The sequence below is a fragment of the Myripristis murdjan genome, chromosome 7, assembly GCF_902150065.1.
Source record: "Myripristis murdjan chromosome 7, fMyrMur1.1, whole genome shotgun sequence".
In the NCBI taxonomy this organism is placed as follows: domain Eukaryota; kingdom Metazoa; phylum Chordata; class Actinopteri; order Holocentriformes; family Holocentridae; genus Myripristis; species Myripristis murdjan.
The window spans coordinates 22,882,123-22,908,792 of record NC_043986.1 but is presented as its reverse complement, the minus strand read 5'-3'; the positions used below and the strand labels follow the sequence as shown (position 1 = coordinate 22,908,792).

The following is a 26,670-nucleotide window of genomic DNA, read 5'->3' as shown; positions in this document are numbered from 1 at the left end:
ATAAAACACTGCGGTATTATGGATACGACGATTACCATAAAGTACCTTACTAAAATATCAAAGCCGTTGTGGTATGAAGATTAATCAGTCAAATACTACAGCAAAAGTGTGGTTTCTACATAAAAAAAAAAAACATTGAATTTTCATAATAATGTAGTCTAGCGTAAGCCAGGGGGCAAACCTTAAAACACATCAGGCAATTTCCCCCCTTCACTTTGACTTTTGCACACACACACACACACACACACACACACACACACACACACACACACACACACACACACACACACACACACACACACACACAACTTATTTTGGCATGGCCTGTGAAAGCATAAAAGTGAGCTAGGGCTTGGCTAATGTCTCGTCTTGACTTGAGAGGCGGCTCGGCTAAACCAATGACCCAGCTCTTCTCCTAAATTGGGGTGAGGAGTAAAATCTAAAGTCGGTAACGTTAGAGCTAGGAGGAGGTCCGTTGCCCTGTCACCAAAACCATCTATAGCAGGTGTAAAGGAGGCCAAAACCTCCCATGAACACGGCCAGCTGCATCCCCCCCGGGCCGCTGATAATGTCCAAAGCCGGAGATAAGAGCAGTGTTGAAGGTGAAGATGAGATTGACAGGCTGCTGGCCTCCCTGACGGCGGCTGAGGTTGAGGAGCTGGAGAATGAATTGATGGATATCGACCCAGACCCGGCAGTGCCTGTCGGGCTCCGGCAGAGAAACCAGACGGAGAAGAAGCCGTCAGTCCAGTACAACCGAGAGGCCATGCTCGACTTCTGTGAGCAGGAAACCAGGAGGCTCATCCAGAGGGAAATGTCCTTTGAGGTTTGGAGATTATCTTTTTTAAAAATCAAATTCCAAGTTGTTTTTGAATTCTCTGTTTTTAAAGGATTGGGACATCAGTAGGATTCAACTGTAGTCAGGTTGATTTGAATAAGACCTTTTTAACTATCCTGTGTGGATCACTTTGGAATAGAGGCAAGCAAATTCCAGGTTTAATTGTAAAGCTCAAAAATAGTTTTTGAGCTGGACCACGCACATCAGGGTAGGTGCTGGGTTGAATAAACTAAAAGAAAATCTTTTAATAACTGTAGGCTACATTTTATGTCTACATGGGATCCTTTATTATTACATGTTGATGTTTTCATGCATTTTTAGAGATTATTGGATGTGTTTGACTTTTCAGACCCCCTTGCTGCCTCTCAGAGCATGATTTACAAAAAATACATGAAATGTGGAGAGCTCACATATATCTTTATGTGTTTACTAATAGCCTACTACTTTCTCCTTAGTTACTTTATCTTGAATTTAGTTTTACTGAATGTGGTCTGTATATGGTGCATAATACTGTGTTTAAGAATTCCTGGATTTATGAGCCTTATTTTTGCATATTTCATAATTTATTTTTGGAACATTTCATGTATTTTTTGTAAGGAAACAGTTCTTGCTAATATTGAATTAACTGTTTTGTATCTTCAGTTAGAATATGCCTTGACGTTCACGAGTGGGTTAGATGAGATTACTGACTCCAATGTAGAGGTCACTGCAAGTTTTGAGGTGTCATCACAATATTTTGACTTGACACTATCATTATTATAACACCTGTATGTATAAGCCTCAGTGCCCTAAAACATTGTCTTTTCATAAACAGTTACCTAACATGTGGAAAAGTGGCTCACTTTGTTTATACTATTGACTGTAAAGATGTAGTGGATAGGCTTTTTTTTTTTTTTTTTTTTTTTTAGCAAAGCTCTTCATTTGTAAGAATCCCAAATAGGCACAACCATTGCCATGATTTTTTTCTCCGTGTGGGTTTCATTTATCTGCTTTTTTGGTTACAGAGAATTTTCCAGATCCTGTAATATTAAGAAAAATGTTGAGCCTCTCAGTAGCTCCTGCCTGTGACCAAGGACTGAAAAAGACTTTGAGAACAGGAATGGCCATACCAGTGTGAAAAGGCAGTGTGCAGTTGAAGTAAATGAAACGCTTGCACACAACAGAACAAGGCACTCCCTGTCTAACCATATGGTTAACAACAACATGATACCACAATGACATGCAGACTTAAAGTTGGCATGTAATGATGATTACCTCAGAGCAGAATTGTCATCGTGGTTATCAGATTTTAATCCTAAACTTGAAATTGAGCTAGGAACAATAATAAAAAAGAAATCCAGCAGTAAAAATACACCAAACTATGTGTATTGCAGTGTAGATATTCTTTGCCCTGCTGTGTCTAGTCTCTGTATGGGGGAAATTCCCTTTACAGACAGACTTAAGACAGTCTTTAACAGCAGCAGGTTGAGCTCTGGGACTGATCAGGCGTGCTGCTCCTAATATGAAGATAAATTAAATTCCTGTACAGGAGTCTTCTGCCAAGTCAAAGTGCCTTTTAAGGACTGGACAGTGAGAGTTTCTTCTACAGAGTCTTGTAAATCTCTTCTAACTTGTTGTTCAGTACAGCTTGACTTCTTAGATTAACATGCTTACTGAGGGGGCTGCTTTAACAAGCACCACATATTCATTGACCACCAAAGTCCTTAAATGGATAAAACTGACTTCTCATTTGCATTGTAAAAAACAATAGGTAGTGTCTCTGTTCAGCATTAATTTTGTTTTGACAGTGTTATTGTACAATTATACAATATCGTAGTGACACCCTGTTCTTCATCTGCTTCTCACTGAAGGGGGAGCCAAAAACCGACAGAGAGAGAGAGGGGAGCCAAAATACAACAGAGATGGGGAAAGGAGACAGCTGTGACACCTTAACAATACCAGATGACTGTGGTGGAATAAATACTGACCCCTCTGATTTGGATATGAATACGAACACTAGATCTGAAGATAAAAAAGACAAGCTGAAGAACAAACAGTGGAAGTGTGCTGGTGTATTTCAAGGCAACAGTAGGGAGGAGAGTCACAGAAAGCTAGTTGAAGTTGAGGACAGTAACGTTAAAAGGGAATTAGAGGACATTTGGATAAACAAAGAGGGTACGCTAGAGGTGATGGGGAGAAGCAAAGAGCCTGTGAAACAGAAGCGGCGTGGCAGTAAAACATATGACCTCATGTCAAAATTACAAAGGAAAAATGACACTGAGGTAGAGAGGCACAGAAAAGAAGTCAGAGAGAGAACAGACTCAAAAACGAAAGAACTCATTTCAAAGCTGCAAGACCAAGGTGAGAAAGAGGAAATAAGGGGGATGGACAAACATCAAATAAGACAAAAACTCAAAGACAGCAAAACTAGAGGACTCCACCCTGACAAGGAATGGCATAGTGAACAGAAAGAATCTATACTGAAGGAAAATAAGGTCAGTGAAGGGGACTATCACAAAGACAATAAACATTCACTCAAAAAAACTTGTGAGCCTCAGGATGGCAGGCCTAGAGACAAGAAAACGGTGGCTAACAGTAGTAATAAATATGAAACAGATCATGGGAAACAGCGTGGCAGCAATAGCAAAGAGTTCCCAACAGGTGTAAAAGAAGAGGATGCGGATGATGCTTCAAGTATGTTTGATGAACTCCTTGAGAGAGTCAGGAAAAATGACCCATCGTTGACCGAGCTGAACATCAACAACTCAGACACCATCAAAATCCAGACACTCATCCAGTTTGCAGAAGCACTTGAGAACAATGTACATGTTAAGACTTTAGCTTTGGCCAACACCCGGGCTGATGACCACGTAGCTTATGCAATTTCTGGCGCTTTGCAGAGTAACACTTGCCTGACCAACATTAACCTGGACTCCAACCACCTCACCGGCAAAGGCATCCTGTCTCTGGTCCATGCAATACAGAACAACAAATCTGTCACTGAGCTTCGGTTCCACAACCAACGGCACATATGTGGTGGGAAAACGGAGATGGAGATGATTAAGGTGTTAAAAGACAATACCACACTGCTAAAGCTGGGCTATCAGTTTGAGCTGGCCGGGCCCAGGGTGACTGTAACCAACATCCTGAGTCGCAATATTGACCAACAGCGTCAGCGACGATTGCTAGAACAGAAACAGGCAGCTCAGTCTTGCCTGAAATCCCCGTCATTCCAGCAGATTCCTCCATCCAGGCAAATGACATTAAAGAGCCTTCTTCATGTGCAGCAAGGCAGCAAGGAAAAAAACATGTCCTCTCTGCTCAAGGAGAAAGGCAGCATTGTTAAGACGCCTAATCTCTCCTCCACTGACCCATCACTTAAAACATGCATCAAGGTAACTCCAAAGGTTAAGGGTGGACAATCTGGGCAAGTTTCTGCACCATCTTCTCCCCCTGCACAGAAGTTTGAAGGCCTGTTGTCACAAAGTAAACTGGACCGTCTGACTTCACGACAGACTGGAGGGAGAAACTCCAGAGATCAGTTGCTTGACTCCATTTGCAACAGTGCAATAAAAGCTCTCAAAAAGGTTAGAACAGATGACAAGAATAACTCATGTGTTTAATTCTCATTTTGAGGCATTTTTTAAATGTTCCCTGTTCAACATTTTAGCACAATTAGACTTCACATTTTTCTGGGGACCCCTTGGAAAACCCTCAAGGACCCTTAGAGTTTTTCCGACCCCACGCTGAGAACCATAGGCCCTGCCTTCATATCATACTAAAAAAGGTGTGCTGGGCAGGTAGTAGTCCTACCTGAGGCAGCCAACTGAGCTATTTTAAAGAATCTCTGATCAGCTGTCAGAGAAGTAGTTAAGCTCTTATTTTGGAATATAGTTTTTATTTATTTATTTTTTATTTTGACAGCGCTAATTGGCATTGACAACTGCCTGAATCAGGTAATGAATCTGATAATGAATCTGATACAGCACCACCGCCTCCACCAAGTGTCGTACAGGTGGTTGCGTGCCGCAGCTGCAGTTACAAATGACAGAGATTGCAGAGATCTTGACAGTGCAACGCTTGTTAGTATTTCCCGTAAAAACACTCATCAAAATGATGCCATGAGCTGGAGGCAGTAAGAAATTTGGCAGTGGCAAATTCTCGATGCAGGAACACCTTGGTTAGGTATTGCTTCAGAGCGTTTAAATAAGACAAACATTTGACCATGACATGTAGAATTACATTTCATGCATAATATTGAATAAATGATCATTAAGCCTCTCTCTCTTGCAGGTTGATGTCCCAAAGCGTCTTCGCTGAAGTAGGAGATGTGCTTAATTGAACCATACCTGACTAACTAGTCTGTGGACATGAAATATTTTCAGATGTTGGAGTTGGTATTTTGAGTGGATGGTTCACCGAAGTGGTATCTACAGCTGTGAGGGAATTTCAAGTGGGTCCTCACAGTCAAAGCCCCGTGGTCTGTCCTCACATTCTGTAGATATTTCTTGAATTGATGTCACTTACTTTATTTTTAACATAAAGCTCAGTCACAGTGTTGCAATAAAGTAATTGATGTGTACACTGAAAAATGAGAACAAATAGGAGTTTAAGTGCACCTTCTTCAGATATTCTGCAGTTTCTAATATGAGTGCTAAGGGCCATGTATCTGTAGGTAAATCTATTATATTCATCTACCTTCTAATAGGTGTCTGTGAGTAGAATAACAGTGCATACCAAAGAAATAGACATGTCGTTCTATCCACAATTTAATTTTGTCTTTGATGTTAACTCACATTTTATAACTTTTGGGACTATGGACTTCTATTGTAATGTGTTCATCAGATTTTTTTTCATTTGAAGAAAGGCTGTAACATTTTGTTTGAGCAACATGGGAACATCTTTTCAAGCACACATTAAGATCAAAGTCATAACCATAAGTCATCCTGTGATGCACTGCCTCTTGTCTGTTTGTCATGACTTCAGCATCCATATTTGGCCATTGTAATGAGGAAGATATGCAGTAAGAGCAACTCATCTAATCCATTCAATTATTGGGCAATAGCCAAGTGGGTGTCTTGCTCTTTTATGTAGGGCTTCATCAAGCCAAAATGCACTGAGAAGAGGCAGGCCCACAGTGACAGTGGAAATATGTAAATAAAAACGTGGAAGACCAACTGGAAGGAAATATTTAGACACCACCAATTTCCACTTGAAACAACTTTTAAAATGTGTTTAAATGCCAAAAGAAATGGCAGCTTAAATGCCACCAACCAAATGGAATACATTTTCTTATATTGTTCATGTGTAGCCTATAAACCACGGATCTCACAGCAAAACAGCCTTTAATTAATGATGTGAATCATGTTGATATAATGGGATTATATACAATGTTATGAGTGTGGTGTTGTGCAGTTTTTACAGTGGTGATCAGTTACACCAACAATTTGAATGCTTCACAACAGCAAATTAAGTGTGCTGAAGGTTTATAAATGCTCAGCAATAAAGGGCGAGAGTAATTTCTGAAGTGTCTAAACAAACATACACCATGTATCAGTACACACCCAAACACAAAACACAGTAACCACAAGGGCCTGGATGTGGTTGAATTCTAGATTCAAAATACAATGAGTTTGCCCTTAGTATACAAGAGTCTCTCAGATATACAAAATGAGGTTTAGCATTACAGAAGGTGTGGCAGCCGTCACCGCTTCAGAATTTTGTTGATTGTCGGACCATGATAAAGAAATGGACTGAAAAGACTGGCAAGATGTTATTTCAGAACTGAAGAACTCAGCCAAGCCATGCTCCTAAATGATGTTTTGAGGGTGTTTTGTTTATCAGTGAGGGGTAACATCGACGCCCACCTCTCCAAACTAACCCCCCTTACACACACACACAGACACACACTCACTCACTCTCACACTATAATGGTGACAACAGCTGAAGACCTTGGTGCAGCCATATTATCACTGCACTACTGTGTCCACTGGCTGCTAGCAGGCACTTTGTATTCAGCACTTGTCCTCTGCACAGCAGCACCATGTGATTGCAAAAGTTAAACATACATTGCCTTATCAGATTCATTACTTGAAAAGGAGTTTAGCTGGCAAACCCGTGAATCTCAGCTTAGCTTGGTATCCCAGGTGTTTTACATAATCCATTCACCAGCATAGGAATGTAATCATGCTTTTTTCCTCCAAGAATACATGAAGCAAACGGATTCAAACTGATGTATGTATATTTCCACAGCGTATAATAAACACTTGTCTTTCAGACTAAGGAGTTTGTCAGTCTTTTTCAGACATACAGTCATCAGTGCACACCACAATGCAAACTCCATGTTGCAAAAGCTAAAATTAAACAAACATAATTAAACAACTGTGAGAGCTTGAATGGCTGTCTAAATCATGTTAGGTGTATCACTAAGGTGATGTATACACATTATACTTAAAAGATGTTAAGCATTTTCTGCTGAATGTTATGGTGTTGACACTACAACCCTCGGAACGGAGAGTGGCATACTTTTCAGAGATGTATATCATGAACACCAGCACATCCAAAAGGAGTGCACATATATCATAATCCATGCAGAATGAGTTTCACCTACTCATAGAGGTGCTTTGCATCTTAAACAGAAAAAAGATACCACACATTAAGATCCAATTTGTTCTGTTTTCCAGTAAAAATGAATAATTTGCACCATAACAAACCCATTTTTGTGCTATGCTTTTCTTTCTTTATTAAACGTATTTTTCTTCCTTGGTAGTTCTGTCATCAGCACCTGTAAATGATATAAAATACTCTCCTGACCTCTCTTTCTCTCTCTCTCTCTCTCTCTCTCTCTCTCTCTCTCTCTCTCTCTCTCACACACTACTTTTGCTCACCGGGGGAAAATGAAGTCCTCTGTTGTGTGTATAGATGTAAATGAGATTATTGAACTATGCATGCCTCAGAAAGACACGAGTTCACACAATTACAGGTGGCATCAATGGAAATGGAACAAGTTCTCAGTTCTCGGGTGACATTAATGTTCTGGAGATTACCGAAAAGATTCATGTTGTAATTTCTGCCCAGTGCTGCTCTAGCCAGTTCATCTGTCAGACTTTAATCTCTGGTGTACATTGCTCACAATGTACACAAATTACCTTAACCCTAATCCTAACCCTTAGGAAGGCTTTCTGGCAGAAACGCTCAGTGGCAGAAAGTCCTGAGGGCAAACTTCTGCCATATGTTGCAGAAATAAAATAGTCAAGTCCTGGCTCTTTAAACCAGTTTGAAGAGACTGAAATTAAACCCGGCGTGTGAACAGTGACGAGATTCGGTAAAACAACACCGGGCTACCTAAGTGTGGGAGATGTTTGAAATTAAGAGGTTTAAGTTGTACCTTAACCTGGATAGCTCTGATAGGCTGATGGCGATCCAATCAATAGCCACAGCTCCGACCCTTCCGTACATTCACTCAGTGTGATTTAGCGCACACATAGCGGAACACGGTAAGTGTCCTGTTAAGCTTTGCTGCTGCGTAAATTTAGCAATTTGATAGCTATTTATCAAGGCTATAGCCAACCTCCGACATTTAATAATTAGTTCTCAGACGTTTACATATGCCCAAGCAGATCTGACAATGACGACTGGCTTCGCCGTGGCAGAATAATTCAGGAGGGTAAAACGGCTCACCAGCTAGCTAACTGGTTTGATTAGCTAACGTTAGCTAATGAGTAACTAACGAGTTCGCGATTCAGATATTGTTTGATGTTAAAAGTAACGGTAGTTTAACGCCAAACGTTAACTCGCTCACTGTCTGTTAGTTAGCTTACACATGCTAACATTAAACGAAGTGGATGGTCTGAGATGTAGAAGAAATACAAAAGGAGGTTTGTGAGTCCACCAAAATGCTAGCTGGGTAGCTAACAAGCCAATGTTAGCTAAACAGCTAAGTTAATGTTAGCCACTGGGAAACTCAAACGGGAGGCTAACGTTTGTCAGCCTAGAGCTAGCTAACATTAAACAGCGAGATCAGCTTTGCGGCTAAACTGACAAGCCACCTTAAACTAACACCACATCAATGCCGCACATTTCGCTTAAGTTATTTTTTCTTGTACCAACAGCCGACAACGTTAGCAATTTCTCATGGACGTTAACAAATGTTGCTAACGTTAGCATTTGGGTTGTCAAGCTTGGTAGTGATTAAGAAAACGTTAAGCTTGGATACTGTTTACCACCCGGCAAACTTAGCATCGACGTCTGTATTTTATACGTCTGTATATCGTTAACACTACTGACTTTAACTGTGTTTATTTTCAACCTAACAGTACGGTCCTCGGTCACTTGCACTGTGAAACTAACTAATAGCCCCACCCTTCCTTTCGAAATCAACTGTGCCCCAAGTAGGCACGAAAGTAAGTTAGTTCGTCGACATCGATAGGTTTCTAATACGAAAAGTGCACCACTGGAGTTATTTCAAAAATGCATTTAACGCATAGACTGAAGTTTTATAAACGGACCTAAAGTAGCATTTTGTGTTCCTCTCGCCCCGCTAAACACGCACAGACATACGAGAAAAGTCATAGTAAGAAATCCGGTCTATGGAGCTGGGTAGGTAGCATTGCAGTTAGCCATAATGGGCCACAGTCATCTAGCTATGTGTTTTATTTAGACATACAAAGGTCTTAATGCACTACTAAATATTGCTAATGATTCTAGTGAAGCAGTTCAGTATGGCTGGGCTATTGATCCATTAGCTGTTATCTTCAATACATGTAGTTTTTTTTTTTCCTTTTCTTTTTTCTTTTTTTTTTTTTTTTTTTTTTCCACCATTAGTTTAGACAGCTTCATGACATAGAAATGAGCCACAGAGCAGACAGTCTTAACTTCATCAGTAACTCACTGTATTACACGTTTTTGGAACATTAATAACCAGCAATCCTGACCTGCATGTACATGCCACATTGATATAATTTAGGTCCAATTTCTTGTTTCAGTATTTGGTGTAGCCTAGCTTATTGGCTCCCAACACCCCCTCAGCACCTGCCCGCTGACATCAGTGTACTTGAGGATCTGCTGGCCCCCCCTCGCCAGATGTAGAGGGAGTTGTCATCTGCTGCAGCCGTGTACACGGTAGGTTAGACTTTTTTGCCAGTGTGAGGGTTTTTGTTTTTGTGTGTAAGTGTGTGGGTTTAACAGTACAGTTCTAACACAAAGTACACTTCTGGTATAGGTTTTTTACATGTGTGGATGAGGGAAGATGTTTATTACCTTTTGCTTCTGACTTATATCTACAATTAAATGTTTAGCCATCGTTTGTTGTTAAAATCAAGGTCTGCCGTTAGCAAAGTATGTTCAGCTAAGCTAGCAGGAATTCTTGCCTAGGATTGGTCAAGGTTGTTAGCTTGGGCGCTTGATACTTGAGATGTGTGAGGCGAGGCTCATATCTAATCGGAGGAAAGCTTAGGCTTCTGGCTTATCTGATATAAAAGCTTTGAAGCAAATTCTGTGACACCCACATGAATCTACATTTAAATCAATGTCTGATTTACCTTTACGTATATTGTTAGGCTAATAAAGGCTACTTCATATGTTGCATAACATCTAGGTGCATCACCTCACTCTGGTAATGATTTCAGAGCAGTAGTCATGCATGCTCCTCTGATCTCTATTTTCTGTTTGTATGGCGCACTTGAGTAGAGGAGGATCATTACAATGCCCCTTTGTAGAGTGCCTCATGTGCCCGTCTCTCACTGTGGGCTTCTGGTGGTGCTTCATACGTCGTAGTTAGAATTGCAAATGCTGTTGGAGTGTGACAGAGTGGTTTTTGTATTGTTTGTCTCAACATTTGACAAAGGTCTCACAGATCATCAGACCCGGTGCTATTAGTAGATTCAAGGAGGCTGTTAATGAGATACTGCTGTGCACCACCCACTTCTTTGACATTTATGCATCAAATGAACATAATATTTGCACTTTAGAGCAAAATTTAAAGCATAGCTTATTAAATAAGCTAGTTTCCTCTAGTAAAACATTACATTCACGTTTTAGCAATTGTAATATATTCCTCTGTAAATGTATATTAACAATTATTTATTTATTTTTGTCTGACTAGGACATCTGTTCTTACCAGCGAGTTAAAAATTGTGCTAAAATGTAAAATCAATCCATAATCTAGGCCTATATCAACAATTTGTCCACAAAAATGAGAATTTTGTGATTTCTGGTGCTGCTTATACATTGTATTAACATCCATCTCAATGGACAGCTGGGACAGATGGCTTCCCACACTGGGCATCATGTGTCTCAAATGAACCTGATCACGTCTGAATGTGGTTTGAATGATCACATCACAATACATCTCCAAGAGTCCTTGGACTCCCATTCACACCTGTACTTTCCATTGTCCACGTGGAACCAGATAAGCTAAGGCATATTTTAAAACCAAGTATGAGCTGTATGGTTCTGTCATGTTGTCATTTGAAGTAATTTGTATGATCACCAAATACAGAATTGTCCCTTGAATTCACATTTCACCTTTCTCCAAAACTATTGAAGTGAATGGGGCATTGGTGTTAGAGTTCTGGAAAGGTCTTAAAGTGACCATCAAATGTCTCTCAACAGCTCATAGTTGTGTAGTGGCATTTGGATACAAGTTTGGAACAAGTAAAGATGTTTAGATACAGGTTTGCATACATGTGTATTATACATGTGTGCATATAGTTGCATTTGGTTTCCAAAAACCTGCATTTACCTCACTTGATGCCAACAGCTCATGAACACATACAGAGGTGTACCTGTTCAAAGGGACATGTTCTAACAAGGTAAACAATCAATCAATCATCAAACAATCAATCATCCCACTACAGTTTCACAAATGTGCCAGGCTTTTGGTGCTGGTGACACTTCACACTCTGTGGTCTTCTCCATATTGTAATGATACCTGCTTTCTTCTCTCACCACTGCCACATTTAGGATGTAGTGCACTTTTCTCTGCTCCAGGCGCCAGGGTTCAGATTGATCAAATCTCTTCTCTAGAAGAGCCACTTTGTTTCTTAGATGCCAGTGCCACAGAAGGGGATAGGTGGGTGGGTGGAGGGTATGTCGTCTCAGTCTCTGGAATGGAGGAACCAGTCTCTGGCTTCCTTCAGCTCCTCTTGGCTACTTATTTTGAAAAGAGGGGAGGGCCCCACCATTATGACAGCAGAATTCCCAAGGCAGTGGGTGGGAAAGAAAGCAATTTTTTTGGCAGAAGAATGAAAGTTTAATCTGCTGATGTCACTAGTGATTGTTCATCGTCATAGATACTGTACTTGAGGAGATTGTAATCTAACCATGCTAGTTAATACCTTTTTTTGTTAAACTGAATACTGTTATAAATATAACCAAAATTTCCGTTTTGTTTGCTTGCAGCAGTATTTGACACTAGAATTTTTGTTTATTTTATTTCTTTAGTTAGTTATTTTTTCCAGTGTGATGAGCTTTTCTGTGATTGTAAATAACTTGTGCATTTAAATCACTGTGTCATCCTTGCTCTCCACTTCCAGACCCTTGTGCTGTCCAGTGAAGTTACCCCACCATGCGTGAATACAAGCTAGTGGTGCTGGGATCAGGAGGTGTGGGAAAATCAGCACTGGTGAGTGACAACTGGCATCATGGGTAACACGCGGCAGGGAGGCCATTCCTCAAGTGTCCCATGATCTAAGAACAAAATGAATGTTGAGCTTATTAAAGTCTGATAGAGCAGTATTATCGACTTGTTATTATAGAATTTGAAGTATCTTAAATCTCTGAAGACTTCAAATTGTGAGGTTTACAGAAGCTGCTTTTTGGCTCAGGTTTTTATTTACATTGTCTCTCACAATTTAGGGATTTGAACCGATGTTTGTTTTCATCTGGTGAGTGATTAAAGAGATCAGAAACACTCCAAGCATTAACTGATATTCAGGTGCTGTTTGAGATAGAGGATAACACACTGAACCTCATACATGACCATATGTTGGAATTACTGAAGCTCACTATGAACTAAATCAAGAATTCTCTCTCTTTTTTTTTTTTTTTTTTTAGTTAAAATTCACATGTAGGTAAACATCAATGTATGTTTAATAGGGCTCTAGTTTGACTGAGGTAACCAGATTGATTTGATAGTCGGTCTTCCCAACCCCTCCCCCTCCACCGCTGCTGTCCACGCCCAGTGCTCTACATTTTCAAAGTAGGAACTGAAACTGAGGGCACTGCAGTGCTTTTAAGTAGGCTATGAATTAAATTCAGCTTATTTAGAATGATTATTTAAAATACTAACAAATTAAAACATTTTTATTTCGAAGTCCAGAGGTCAGTGTTGAGTTGACATAAAGAATCTTAATATTGTATGTCTCAATTCAAGTCTTTTTGGAAATACATCTGGATGAAATATTGACTTCTCTTTTGGTAGATGTTTTTCATCCACCTGTGCCTGTTCTTCATGCAATAAGATAGATTATAATAAACAAAATGCCTGTGTGTTTGAGTTTTCTGGTGATAATGATGCATTTTCTTGACATCCTTCTGTCTCTTGTTTGTCTCATCCAGACAGTCCAATTTGTGCAAGGCATTTTTGTGGAAAAGTATGACCCCACAATAGAGGATTCTTACAGAAAGGTAAGCTTAGCAAAAACAAATTCTCTCAGCATCTCGGTCCATGCCAATTTAAATTCCCCCACCTTTATCTCAACCTTTACCTGTATCTTGCTCTTAAACAGCAAGTCGAGGTCGATGGCCAGCAGTGTATGCTTGAAATCCTGGACACAGCCGGAACAGTAAGTCCCATCAGTCATAGATAACAGATTATAACATGCAGAACAAGTGAAGGCAGGCTAATGATGGCCTATTGCCTTTTACCGTTCTGTAGGAACAGTTCACGGCTATGAGGGACCTGTACATGAAGAATGGCCAGGGCTTTGCCTTGGTGTACTCCATTACAGCGCAGTCGACATTTAATGACCTACAGGACCTCCGGGAACAGATCCTGCGAGTAAAGGACACTGAGGATGTGAGTATCACACTATTAATTCACTTTTTAAAAGCTATTGCAATATTTCCTCATTATTTTTGTGTTTAGTTTAATCAAGTAGTGAGGTAAGTTTAAGTTGGCAATATTCTAATTATGAATGTCTCAATCAGGTGATACTGACAGGCAGTAAGGGCATTGTTATCCAGGGTTGAAATGTAGAGCATGGCAAAAACATAGCGCATAATTCAGTTGTATCACATTAATACATCAGGTACTGCCTTCCTGCCTATCAAGTACTTGAAATTAAAGAATAAATGTTCACATCAGTTGATTTTTCCATGTCAGCAATTAATCAGTAATTTAAGACTGGTATTAATTTTGTCAGTTTTGCCTAAATCCTACAACATAGTGATATACCTCTTGAGAGGGTCTGTCATACTAGCCTCTGTTTACTGATGATAACCTTCTATGTTGCATTATATAATGTGCCTGTGTAGGTTCTGTGGCTGCCATTGATCCCTGTTCGTCTCGCCCTCATTAGAGTCAGCTCTGTGGGAGAGAGGGCAAAGCAAAGGGGGGCAGGAACTTTGTGACAGGATGGAAATGTCACTGCTGTTGTTAGATGCTATCTGTCACTTTCAGTGGTGCTCTCTTCATTTCCAGATTTAGAAAGAGGATATGCAGCATGCTGAGTCGGTGCTTTATTAATTCATAGCTGGTTTGCCTGATGAGTCTGTATGTTCTTGTGAAAGCAATGTTACACATGCTATTTGAGATTACAAACCAACAGCAGCTGATTTTGTCTCTGTGGTGACTGATACTTGCTTACTTTTATTTTCAAAACCTAGACAAAAAACATCCCGCCGACACATGAGTAACACCTGATAAATATTTGTCTGTAATATTTTGGCTGTTTGACTTAACACTGTAATAATGGGATGGAAAATAAAATGCATGCACATGTGTGTAAAATGCTCTGAAAGAGCTCCAGTTTTGATATTGCTATTAATTGATCAGGTTCCCATGATACTGGTGGGAAACAAGTGTGACCTGGAGGACGAGCGAGTGGTTGGCAAGGAGCAGGGCCAGAACCTGGCCCGTCAGTGGAACAACTGTGCCTTTTTAGAGACTTCAGCTAAATCAAAGATCAATGTTAATGAGGTAAGGTCCAATTCTGCATATGGAAATAGATGAAGAAATTGGGATAGTTACATAATTTGAAATAGAATTCACATACCTTTTGAGACATGAAATGCATCTAATGGCGCTGTTGGTAACTTCCCATTGCATACGTTTTGTGATTGCTGAAGCAATATGTTAAAACACTTTAACTTATCCTGTTCAGATTTTCTACGACCTGGTGCGACAGATCAACAGGAAAACGCCGATGGAAAAGAAGAAGGCAAAAAAGAAGTCAAATTGCACACTGCTCTAAAATGCCCTCCCACAGCAGCTCCAGGCCAGGTGAGTGGGTGTTAAAACAGGATGTCATCCAAATATGACTCCCACTGCTCATGAAATTTCTGGATTAACAGTGCATTTTTAGAAACGGATTTCAAACAAGGAAAGTCAAGCAATTTAATGGATATTGTGAAGTTGCTAAATATTGGGGAATTTCAAAATTGTCAGAAATTTTTCAAAATTGGTTAATGCATAGAAGGTGCACCCTGAGAATTTGGAGATGTGATTTAAGACAGATTTTGTTATGGGAACCTTGTGAACTAGAATTAGTTGCCAGTGTCAACAAAAACTGGGGAGAAATAATAAATGAAAATACTGAATCTACTCTACAATTAGAGCAATACATATCCAGTCAGATTTTTTGGATGATTTAGTTTCATGTGCAGTACTCTGTGTAAACTAGGCAGTCTTAATTGAATGATATGGCTCCATCTACTGATGGAGCACTGTAGCAGTGCTTCATGTTTGAATAACTATCTATCAGCTTAGCCTGGCAATTAAATGTATTTGGGCTCAGTTGAGAGGATCAGACTTGAAAAAGCCAGACAAGGTCTGACACTGAAAATAACTTTGCCAGAGTGCTGTGCAAATTTGGCCTTTGGACTTGTGGAACATCCCTCATGCCTTTTTTCCCCTCTAAGTGTGCTGTGATGTTAGAGGAATTTAATATATATTCTGTAAGACAGTCCAGAATGTGCTGCAGTGCTTATCTGGAGAAGTTCTTGACATTGATCTTGCCCATTTGCAATCATTTGAGGTCTGGTTTGTAGCATTATTGACTCCACATGGGGTGGATAGACTCCACATATAGATTAATGCCCTCAGACATAGGCTGATGCTTGTTGCAGACAGTCTCATGTGCTGCCGCAGTTTCATCGACACACACTAACATTATTTTTCATTCAATGCAGAAACCTGTAACGATTAACTGTTGCCCAGTTGGAACGTGCCAGCATTCCAAGCCCTCTCCAGAACATTTTGAAAAGGCTGACAGATTCTTCAACACTCTTGAAATCGGAGGAGATGGCACATACTTTCAAGATATTCTCTGCTTTTAATGGCAAAGGAGTCCACCTGTTTCTTTTCTTTTTCTCTTCTTTTTTCGCCATTGTCAGCCTTGTGTGATGACAACTGTTATTTGTTTTCTTTTCTAAGATGTCTTTCTTTTGGAGATATCAGTTTAAAAGAAAAGAGACCATGGGTGTAAATCCGTATATGGGAACTAAACTGTTTTATTGAAAGTAACAGAAATCTTTGGCATATTGTGACTATACGTTTGCAAAAGAAACCATGTGAAATGTTGGCCTTCGCATACCTTTCTGCACTAACGGTGTCAACAGAAATGCATCATTGTCCATAAGTTTCTTGCTCCTACTTACAAGGATGTGTATTCATGAGATAACATCTTTCCTAAGTGACTTTGTTTTATATTGAGAGCTGCAAGGCTTTCATATTTCCCATAATATATTCTAATTCCATTTTTGCATAATGAAGCTAAGGAAATTAGTATTTTATAGACTGATGGGGGAAATGACGCATTTTGATTTCTGTGTCTTGAGGCTGAAAATATATTGTACTAAACCAACTCTAATATTGCTTCTTGTGTTACCCTGTCACAAATGATTTTCCAGCTTTTATGAATGATTAAATTTTAGTACATTTTCATTATTATTATTATTATTATTGGTCTTAATTTTTCTTATTATGGGTGATATTGGAAACAGAAACATGACTGACATTAGTTTTCTCCTGCAATGTTAAGTGATTTAAATATTTGTCCATACCTGTTTACGGGCTGGAGCTGTTCACTTGTCAGTAAAGTCTCTGTATGTACAGACTTGCTGAATTTTACCAGTCAAATGGCTTATAAGGCATATGTTCTTCGTGGGCCTGTAAACCAAACCACTTTGAAGCTTTCACCTCACATGTGTGACACTACAGCAGAAAATGATGTAAGCTGGTAATGTAGGCCTGTTGGCTTGATGTTCCACATGATAGCCCATCTTTTAATTAGCGATCAGACTTTCTTTCCAAAAAAAAAAGAAGTTTAATTCCAAAAGCTGGACATTAAATAAATGGACAAATTAAATGGCCATTCTCCAGCTTTCAGAGTTGATGTCATAAGCGTTTCTCGTGGTAGTACAGTAAACAGCTCTTGACATTTAAAGGAAAAGGCTGAATGTCTTATGGAGTCAAAAGAGTCGACTGCGATGAAGCCTCAAACACCAGAGCGGAGAGGAAATGGCCCTGCTTAGCTGCAGCAGAGGTCAGGTTTGTGTCCTCGGCAAGCAAAAACAAAAAAAAAAACCCATCAGAATAGAGGAACCTGGAAAACTGAGTCAGTCTAGGCTTCCAGCAGCAGAAACGCAGAGACGGTTAAATGAACGCAGCAAAAAGCAGAAGAGAAACTGATAAGATCCTGCAGTTGAGCAGCTGCGTCTTAACCAAGCTGCCTCACCTTAGTGTGACGGCGAGATAAAAGTCCTGTAAACATTTTAAATACCTCAACATTTAGCATGCGGTCCGGAACATTTTGATTTCATTATAATCCACTAGGAATGACGACTTTATGTGTTAAAGTCATCACCTTGAATCTGCCAGTGTTCGAGAATAACGTCTAAACAATTTAATACTGAGCAGAATATCTTCGGATCCGTGTGTCTAATGCAGAGTCACTTCAAGTTGCGGGTTCCACATGGCCATGAAAGACAACGTGGGGATTCTCAAAATGAAAAAGTTTGTTAAACCTGTCATAAAGTCATGCTTGAACGTTAACTTTGCAGATTCATATAAACCAATATATTCCTATTTTAAATTGTCTTCTATATGCCCCTAACCATAAGGTGATTGATCTATATATTCATTAGCTGCATGAATTATCATTCAGATCCCTATCCAGTCTATACACCACGATATATTGCTTCAGGCCATTGAGATGAAGCAGAGGGGTGTACACTGCAGGAGCAAACATCAGGTTTATGGATAGTTGTAAACTTAAGGTGCATATGTTAATGCGTGTGTATGTGGTTAAGAGGTGATGGTGTGGAGTGGTGTTTATTTGGCTTTCAAAGATCACAGGGCACAAGCTGAGAAGAGGACAGTTCGAGAAAACTGCAAACTTGGAGTAAAAGTAAAGGTCCATCTTGTTTGTTAAATAAGAGGAGGAGTCGATGTGCTACAGAAAGATGCTGTCCCCGAGGATGATGATGTACAAGGATGAAGATTTTTCTCGGCCAAGGAAACAGGACCTTTTTTCCATTTACTCTAAACATCATTGTGATTTTTACTTTCTCCCCCGAGTTTTTCAGCAGACTGTATGACCTTCTGTGCTTCACATTTTGACCAGAAGGTGACAGTATAATTGAGAGCGGCTGTCATATGTGCCAGTAAGAGGGTCCCAGTCCCTGAGATGCTTCTTGTCATATATGGTCGGTCCTACAGCCTCGTGGAGACTGTGCGACTTCAGGTGACATGTTATAGAATAGACTCAGGTGAACCTATGAGCTATAGGCTGTTAATTAGCAATTAACGCCTCGTGATGGAGAAGCCTTCCCTCTAAAGGCATTAGGTCAGCCCGGCAGTCTCCGTGTCATTATTACATCGCCATTAAATTCATCTTTAAGGATATCACTGACTCATAACAGTGGCCTGCCTCTTCATTCCAGTCTGGATTCGGAGTCTCTCTCGGTCTTTCTGTCTTTCTCACCTACCCTCGCCCTCCTCCCACCCTCCTTCTCCCCTCCCTCTCTCGCACACGCATGCATACAAGCACGCTACACGACCCCCCTCCCCCCTTCCATCATTTTCCCATCTCTCTTACTCACTCTCTTCTCTACAACAAACATGGCCGCTAAATCTGATGGTGCACCCGTCTCTCTGCGAAACGAGATCCCGCCCGAGTGCCCGTCCAGGTCGAACCATCGGCTCCCCCAGCGCCGTCCTGCTGAGCAGCGCTACTCCCTCCCTGACTGCTGCTGGACGCTCTGCGCCCTTTTGGTCTTCTTTTCGGACGGGGCCTCAGACCTGTGGCTGGCCGCGGACTACTATCTAAGGAGTGACTACTGGTGGTTTGCACTGACTCTGGTCTTTGTGATAGTCCCGTCCGTGGTCGTGCAAGTGCTGAGCTTCAGATGGTTCGCCTACGATTTCTCGGAGAGCACCGAGAGCGGCACGGCAGCGGCCGCCGTGGTCGCCGCGTCGGGAGCGGAGGGCGACTTCAGCACCAAGGACAGCGACGAGCGGGGCGCTGGCCGCACTGCCGCGGTCGAGGTGCTGCCGAGGACGGGCACCGGGGGAGGAGCCCGGGGCTGCTGCAGAGCCTTCATGTGGCTCTTCCAAGCCATCGTGCACGTCTTTCAGCTGGCACAGGTCTGGAGGTAAGACTGGGCACTCATAACGGGCTGGGAGAGGGGGCAAACTACTCACTGTGTGCGTGCGTGCGTGAGTGCGTGCGTGCGTGTGTGTTTGTGTGTGTGTGTGTGTGTGTGTGTGTGTGTGTGTGAGAGAGAGAGAGAGAGAGAGAGAGAGAGAGAGAGAGAGAGTCGCATTCTTCAAAGCCCAGCAATACTCCCTGTGGCAAAATGGTTATGAAACATAATCATTCAGTGAAGACTTGTGCCCAAAATGCCAAAATGTCTTTTGCATTGTTTGCTGTCTCCCCGGCTTGGAAAGGGGAGAATTAGGCCCCGCCTTCCTCCTGACGCGCTTCTAGGTCAATAATCTCCCGGGGAAAATCGTCAACTCATCCACATCAATCGCCTTACAAATATAGTAAAATCCCTTTGTCTTTAGGGGTTTGGGCGAGCAAGAGGCTGCCTGGTTGGGATGTCTACACATTTTGTTGGGTGGGGAGAACACTGGTCCCAGAGCATAATGTGAACCGAGAGTTTCTTTATATTTGCACAGCGATGGATCATCTGTTCGCTTGATTGCTTATCACGGTGCTGTGTTAGCTCGAGGCTCATGCAATTCTGTGTTTGCAAAAACAGCCCTATTCTCAAACCTCTCATCTTTTAAGTTTGATTTGTGTCAGCTGAGCCCCAGCTCCTTTAATTGCCAGGCAGGCTCTGAGACTGACAAGCTAGTGTACACTTTGGTATTACTCTCACACTGATGGTAGTAGGTCTGTAGGTCAGCTGCTCAGTCAGTGATGGTGAGGCAGTGCTCAAGCTTAGAGTGCTCTGATTGGTTTTGACAGGCTTGAGCTGCTGCCAGCCAGGAGGAAACATCCAGCTGAACTGTGGTGGGAGGAGGGTTAGACAAATAATGTGTATATACAGATACTGTGATGATACGGAAAGTCAAATAATGTGTTTATACAGATACAGTGATGATACAGAAATCAGGTGTAAATCAATTATACCATCGCTCTGTAGGCCTACATAATCTGCCTCTCTCTGTGGTCTCTCTTCCTGCCTCCTCAGACAGCCCTATGGGCAATATTTATTGATTCCTTATTTCCTCATGGAGACTGAGAATTGTCTGTATGTGTGTGTGTGTGTGTGTGTGTGTGTGTGTGTGTATGTGTGTGTTTGTGTGTGTGTGTGTTTGTGCGCGCGCGTACATGCACGTGAGCACATCAGGAGCACGTTAAAACAGTGTGGCGGAGCAGAATTACCGGTAATGCCATTAAAGCTGTTGTGTGTGCTCAGTTCATTGCTGCTGCTCTCAGACCGGCGTGTCTGCACATTAAGAGGATTAGCGTTGTGTGTTTTACCCTCAGCTGTTAACTCAGGAATGATCTGTCACTGATACCTAGCCAGGTGAGCTGGGATCAATTTGGGTCGCCTGTCAGAATTAAATGCCAGTGCACACCAGATGGGACACAGGCTTTAAAGGCCTTTTACTATGAAATTGTGCGTGTATGTTCTCCTGTGCTGTTGGAGCTTTGACCCTCATTACAGAATGTAAGCCCTATTTTCTCAGTGTGTGACATCCCAAGGCACACATTGTGGAGTGGGAACCAGAACAAAAAAAGGGTTACACAAACTCCCAACTGGTTCACTGGGCTTATTGACATAGGGCTCTTCTGACCCTTCTCCCTGAGGCAATTACTGAGACATTTTTAGCTCCAGTCTTCAGTGGCAACACCAACCTTTTCCAAGCACACAGTTGGGTTCTGTGTACTGATAAGGGTAATGATTTACATATATTCTATATTTGCCTAGCGCAAATAGATGTCACATGCCACTTCATATCTTCAAAGCAAACACATTTGCCCAGAAATATATGTATGCACAGTGCATATGTAGGCTTTGATATTGTGTGCATGTGTGTGTGTGTGTGTGTGTGTGTGTGAGGGAGAGAGAGAGAGAGAGAGAGAGAGAGAGAGAGAGTGAAGTGTGTTTGTTAAACAAGATCATTACAGAATATGTTGAGGCTGCGGCAGGACTACATATCAACAAGAAATTTATAAAAACCTACAGTCTTTTTCCCTCTTCAACCTGTAACTGGATTGAGTGCATTTTTGTGGATTCTTTTCACTCCCTTTCCCCTCATATTTTTCTCTCCCTGACCCCTTGGATTAATTTTATTTAAAAAGAGGGAGTTGACAAGTTCTGCAATCTTCCTCTCTGAAGCCTGTGCTAGAATTAAAATCACATAGCTGTTCAGTTCAGTTTCAGTCTAATCTAAAGCCCAGAGGAGGGAGCAACCAGTTATTTTGGCAAGATCTACTGAAAGCTCCCAGAGTTTGGAGTAATGAGTTGTGACTTCTGAGACTTTGTATTTGATGGAGAATTTTTTTTTGAAGTACAATATAATGACCTAGAATTCTGTTTAATCTCTCTTCTTTCATCCCCCCAAAAATAGCTGAATTCACTGATGCACATTTCTGAATTCTGCCCCCCTTTTTTCATTCATTCTGTCCCATAGGTATGTCCATGCCCTGTATTTGGGTGTGCAGAGCCGCTGGCGTGGGGACCACGAGCGCCATCACTTCTATTGGCGCATGATGTTTGAGAGTGCTGACATCAGCATGCTGCGTTTGCTTGAGTCCTTCCTGAAGAGTGCCCCTCAGCTGGTGCTGCAGCTCAGCATCATGATCCAGGCCAGTCAGGTCCTGCCACTTCAGGGTGAGTCCCTCACAGTGACCAGTCATCACAGACATCATTTACATGTCAAAAATAAAACACAAGCCCAAACTCTGGGTGATTAGTCGCTTGTACTTGGCTTGATAAGGCTCTCGCAGAGCAAGGGAAGTGGGTGACATGCAGACGGGTGACAAATTAAAGGAAAAACCTCAATAAAAAATGAGTGATCTCTTCCAGGATGACAATTCTTCCATCCACAAGGCATGAGGGCTCACTGAATGGTTTGATTGAGATGAAAAATATGTAAATTATATATGACCTTCACAGTCACCAGATTTCAACCTAGTTGATCACCTATGGGAGATTTTGGAGTGACGTGTTAGACATTGCTCTCCACCACCATCATCAAAACACCAAATGAGGGCATATCTTTTTGAAAAATGGAGTTACATCTCTCCATTAGAGTTGCAGAGACTTGTAGTATCCATGCCAAGGAACACTGAAGCTTTTCTGGTGGCTTGGTTTGGCGACACTTTATGTTGGTTTTTGGTTGGTTATGTTGGCTACACTTTATGTTGGTTTTTCTTTGCATTTGTCAGCCATCCACAGTATATCTTTACTGCTCTAAATGGAAAGACACTCACCCCAAAACCATTTCCTCCCCCTCTAATTTCTTCTTCTCCCTCCCCTCTCTATACTGTATTTCTCTCCTCCCACCTCCCATTCCCTGTCTCTCCCCAGGGCTCTCAGCCTCCGCCTCGCTGATATCCCTGGCCTGGATGATTGCCTCCTATCAGAAAGTCCTGAGGGACTCCAGAGATGATAAGCTGCCCATGACCTACAAGGCAGTCATAGTTCAGATCCTGTGGCACCTGTTCACCATTGGCGCCCGCACAATGGCCTTTGCACTGTTCGCCTCAGTGTTCCAGCTTTACTTTGGCATCTTCATCGTGGCCCATTGGTGCATCATGACATTTTGGATAATTCAAGGCGAAACAGACTTCTGTATGTCCAAATGGGAGGAGATCATCTACAACATGATGGTGGGCATCGTGTATGTTTTCTGCTGGTTCAGTGTGAGAGAGGGGCGCACCCGCTGCAGGATGCTCATCTACAGCCTGACTGTGTTCATTGAGAATGTGGCGCTCACTACTGCGTGGTACCTGTACCGAGGCCCACGTACCTCAGACTTCTACGCTGTCATCATGGTGTGTGTGGTGGCCAGCAGCTATGCTCTGGGCACCTTCTTCATGTTTGTGTATTACTGTCTGCTGCACCCTGATGGTCCAATCTCAGGGTGGGGCTACATTGTGGAGAAGGAAGAGGCTGCCGAGTCCCTTGCCTCCCCAGCTTCTACCCTTCCCCCTGACCTGGTGAGCAGCCCACCCAGGACCCTTCAGAGAACTAAAGGGGCAGACAGAGAGCAAGGGTCTGGGATAGATGGGGATGTGTTTCAGGTACGATCAGCTCGGGGCACACAAGCCCCAGTGCCCCGCCTCACCCCCAGGACTGAGGGGCCTGTCATCCGAATAGACCTGCCTAGGAAGAAGTACCCTGCCTGGGACGCCCACTTCATTGACCGCCGGCTACGTAAAACCATCCTGGTGCTCGAGGGCGCTGCACCAGTCACGCCAAGGATCCAATACCGCTGTCTGGGCACCCCCAAAGAAGTGATGGAGTATGAGACCACCGTGTGATATTGATGCTGAAGGTGCTGTGACTCAGCTCGCTGCCATGCAGACATCCCAGCTCAAAATGGCACACAGATGACACTCCCTGAGTAGTCTATTTCAGATGCACACCTACTCGGTTGCTCTCGGTACCGTCAAGCACCGGCGGGAAACTGACAGAGAAAAGACGAGAAAATGGCGTGTAGTGTCTTTTTCTTTTTACAAGGCAAAATCCTGTGAAGCTGTTTAATGATGGTGTGTAATTAGGTTTCTGTATCATTTCTCAGGTCAAGGTGTGGTACAGAATGAAGTCGCGGAGTGTGGTTAAAGAGTCAGCAGCCGTCTAGTGAAATTACAGAGAAGCACAGGCAGAGAAGTGGAGTTTTATGATTATCAATCAGAGGTAGAATATCCTCAGTGAAGGTGCTTCAACACATCCTCTCAAGGCAGTTAATACCAGAGACAAGACTTCAACATGCATGAATATGTATGGCAGCTAGCACTGACACATCATGCGGCAAGGTGCAGCAGGGTGAGGAGGCAAGTCGTTTTAAAATGGATAACTCACATCGTTATTTCAAACACGGTCTACAACACAGGCACTGGTCCTCATCACTTCCCATAGCTATTCACTCATGTTGAAGTAATCTCCGGAAAAAAACAAACAAAAAAAACACTGTCTTAAAGTTGAGGGGCGGTTTAAAAGCAACATTTCTTGAGTTGAATGTAAAAACAGTTGAAAATGTGATATTTGTGACAAGAATTTGAGCATTTTCATGCTGTCAGTGGGATATACAACATTCCTGTGGTACTATATTTGTTTTTTGAGGTAAGGTAGGAAAAAAGACATTTGTGTGTGTTTACAAACAGTCTGTTGTTTTCAGGCCATGCCATCAATATTATTCTGATAGGACGCACCTTCCTCCAGAATGTGTAATGTATTAAACAATAGCTACATTATTATTTCCATTACATTTGTAGGATGTATTCTACCAATATGGCTCTCAACAGTTGTACTTTTCATTCTGCATCCATCTTACACTGCAGAAGCAAAACAATGGACATTCTTTCCCATGTCAATTAAGCTGTACAATGAAGAGGGACGTAACAGAAGAACAGCACTGTTTGTAATTGTACTGTATCCATACTTTGTTGTCTGAAAACTGTAGAAACTGTTGGCTGCAGACTCCCAAGAGAACAGCTTTGACGTTATTGATGGTACAGGCATGTGCTACTTGTTTAATCAGGGTGTTGGGTTGTTGTTCTATAGACTAGTCACAAAAGGGAAATTTCTGACCTGTGGTGTGTGTGTGTGCGTGTGTGTGTGTGTGTGTGTGTGTGTGTGTGTGTGTGTGCGTGTGCGTGTGCGTGTGCGTGTGTGTGTGTGTGTGAAAGACAGAAAGAGTGTCTGTGTGTATGTGTGTGTGAGCTCACACACCAGTATACACATATCGAGTATGGATGTATGGAGAAGATATTGAGTGTCTTGTCATGTGCATTTGAGTTCCTATGAAACAGTGTCATTGAATATGACAGTTTTGTTATAAACACTGTCCAGTCAGCTCTTTGTCCCAGTCAACACTGAGATAAATAGTCCACAAAGCACCATTGCCACCTCTGTCACAGTAACAAAGCCAAAGGCTTTGATTATGGTGCTAACTGTTGAGTCTATCATGTAAATGACAACAACAACGTGATGTACCATAAAAGTGTTTTGGTAAGAGCTAGACTGGGCTGTACCTCAAACACAAACACAAAGCTAAAATCAAAGCCTTAAACTGGTCATGCCAGACTGTTGCTGTTCACAGCAAATGAAAAAAAAAGATGAACAAAAAAGTGAAGACAATTTCATTATGTTGTTGTTGCTAAAATAAAGAGCAATGTGTTTACCTTATTTGTGCTGAGGTAGTGTCTTTATATTGTGAACACAACACACTGAAACAGAGAACCACTGCAAGACACACAGGAAGAGAGTGTGAGAGGGAAACTGAGACTGTTAAAGAGACAGACTGTTCTGATTAGATTGAAACTAAATCCAATCTCTATGTTGCAGTGGATCACTGGATTAGTGAAATGAACTGCTAGCTAGCAATACCTTTATCCACAGAGGTCAGTGACCTCTCATCGGATGAACCTGTTGTCTAACTTATTTTCCACAAACAGTGTATTTAACACAGAGTTGTCCTTGTAATTCTCTTAAACATGTGAAGACAGGCCCAGCAGTTTCACTGGTCTGCTCTGTTGTCTCATTTCACACTGAATTCCTCTCAAATGCTAATACAATGGCAGTTCTCACGAGCAAAAGCACTGGTGTTTTTTCATTAGTGTTCACAGAGTTGGGGTGATTCATGGTACTATTTAATATATTCCATATTATTCTTAAAGCCATAATACTTAGGTAACACTTTGAGGCAAAGAGCAAATTTCATTAAATATATGGACAAAAATGTCCCTTGGTGGTAGGCTCGTTCCTTACAACCCACTCTGCCATCAACACTGATACTGTTTCTTTTGTCTGTGTCTGTTATACAAAGGGACACACTGTCCATCCTCGCTGTCACTACATATTGCTCGTGTTTCATCAGCTTTAGACCTTGTTCTATTGACGTGTGACAGTTATTATTATATGTCCGTTGTCTGAAAATAGAAAAATCAATGCAAAGTGGCTATAGCAGATATTAATAGATAGAACGCAAATAAATTTCAGGACAG

The 26,670-nt window shown here is 41.7% G+C and overlaps 3 protein-coding genes across 5 annotated transcripts; all 3 read left to right on the top strand.

The window, feature by feature from the left end:
• Nucleotides 1–337: 337 nt before the first annotated feature.
• On the top strand, nucleotides 338–6,166 carry lmod1a (leiomodin 1a (smooth muscle)). The gene is made up of 3 exons (XM_030054788.1): nucleotides 338–826; nucleotides 2,689–4,404; nucleotides 5,111–6,166. The coding sequence occupies exons 1-3, from the start codon at nucleotides 530–532 to the stop codon at nucleotides 5,135–5,137; spliced, it is 2,040 nt and encodes a 679-aa protein (XP_029910648.1). The 5' UTR covers nucleotides 338–529; the 3' UTR covers nucleotides 5,138–6,166.
• A 1,994-nt stretch (nucleotides 6,167–8,160) lies between these two features.
• On the top strand, nucleotides 8,161–16,928 carry rap1aa (RAP1A, member of RAS oncogene family a). 3 transcript variants are annotated; one of them, XM_030055589.1, is made up of 10 exons: nucleotides 8,161–8,313; nucleotides 9,802–9,937; nucleotides 11,577–11,628; nucleotides 12,352–12,440; nucleotides 13,376–13,444; nucleotides 13,546–13,602; nucleotides 13,695–13,835; nucleotides 14,814–14,957; nucleotides 15,142–15,260; nucleotides 16,169–16,928. In XM_030055589.1, exons 4-9 carry the CDS (start codon nucleotides 12,384–12,386, stop codon nucleotides 15,229–15,231), a joined length of 558 nt encoding a protein of 185 aa, XP_029911449.1. In that variant the 5' UTR covers nucleotides 8,161–8,313; nucleotides 9,802–9,937; nucleotides 11,577–11,628; nucleotides 12,352–12,383; the 3' UTR covers nucleotides 15,232–15,260; nucleotides 16,169–16,928. The 3 variants fall into 3 exon arrangements, with proteins under 3 accessions (XP_029911449.1, XP_029911447.1, XP_029911448.1); XM_030055587.1 differs by lacking the exon at nucleotides 11,577–11,628; XM_030055588.1 differs by lacking the exons at nucleotides 8,161–8,313; nucleotides 11,577–11,628 and adding an exon at nucleotides 8,348–8,483.
• Nucleotides 16,929–19,100: 2,172 nt separating this feature from the next.
• xkr7a (XK related 7a) lies at nucleotides 19,101–24,626 on the top strand. Its single transcript, XM_030055830.1, has 3 exons — nucleotides 19,101–19,633; nucleotides 22,131–22,330; nucleotides 23,030–24,626. The coding sequence occupies exons 1-3, from the start codon at nucleotides 19,101–19,103 to the stop codon at nucleotides 23,983–23,985; spliced, it is 1,689 nt and encodes a 562-aa protein (XP_029911690.1). The 3' UTR covers nucleotides 23,986–24,626.
• Nucleotides 24,627–26,670: the final 2,044 nt, after the last annotated feature.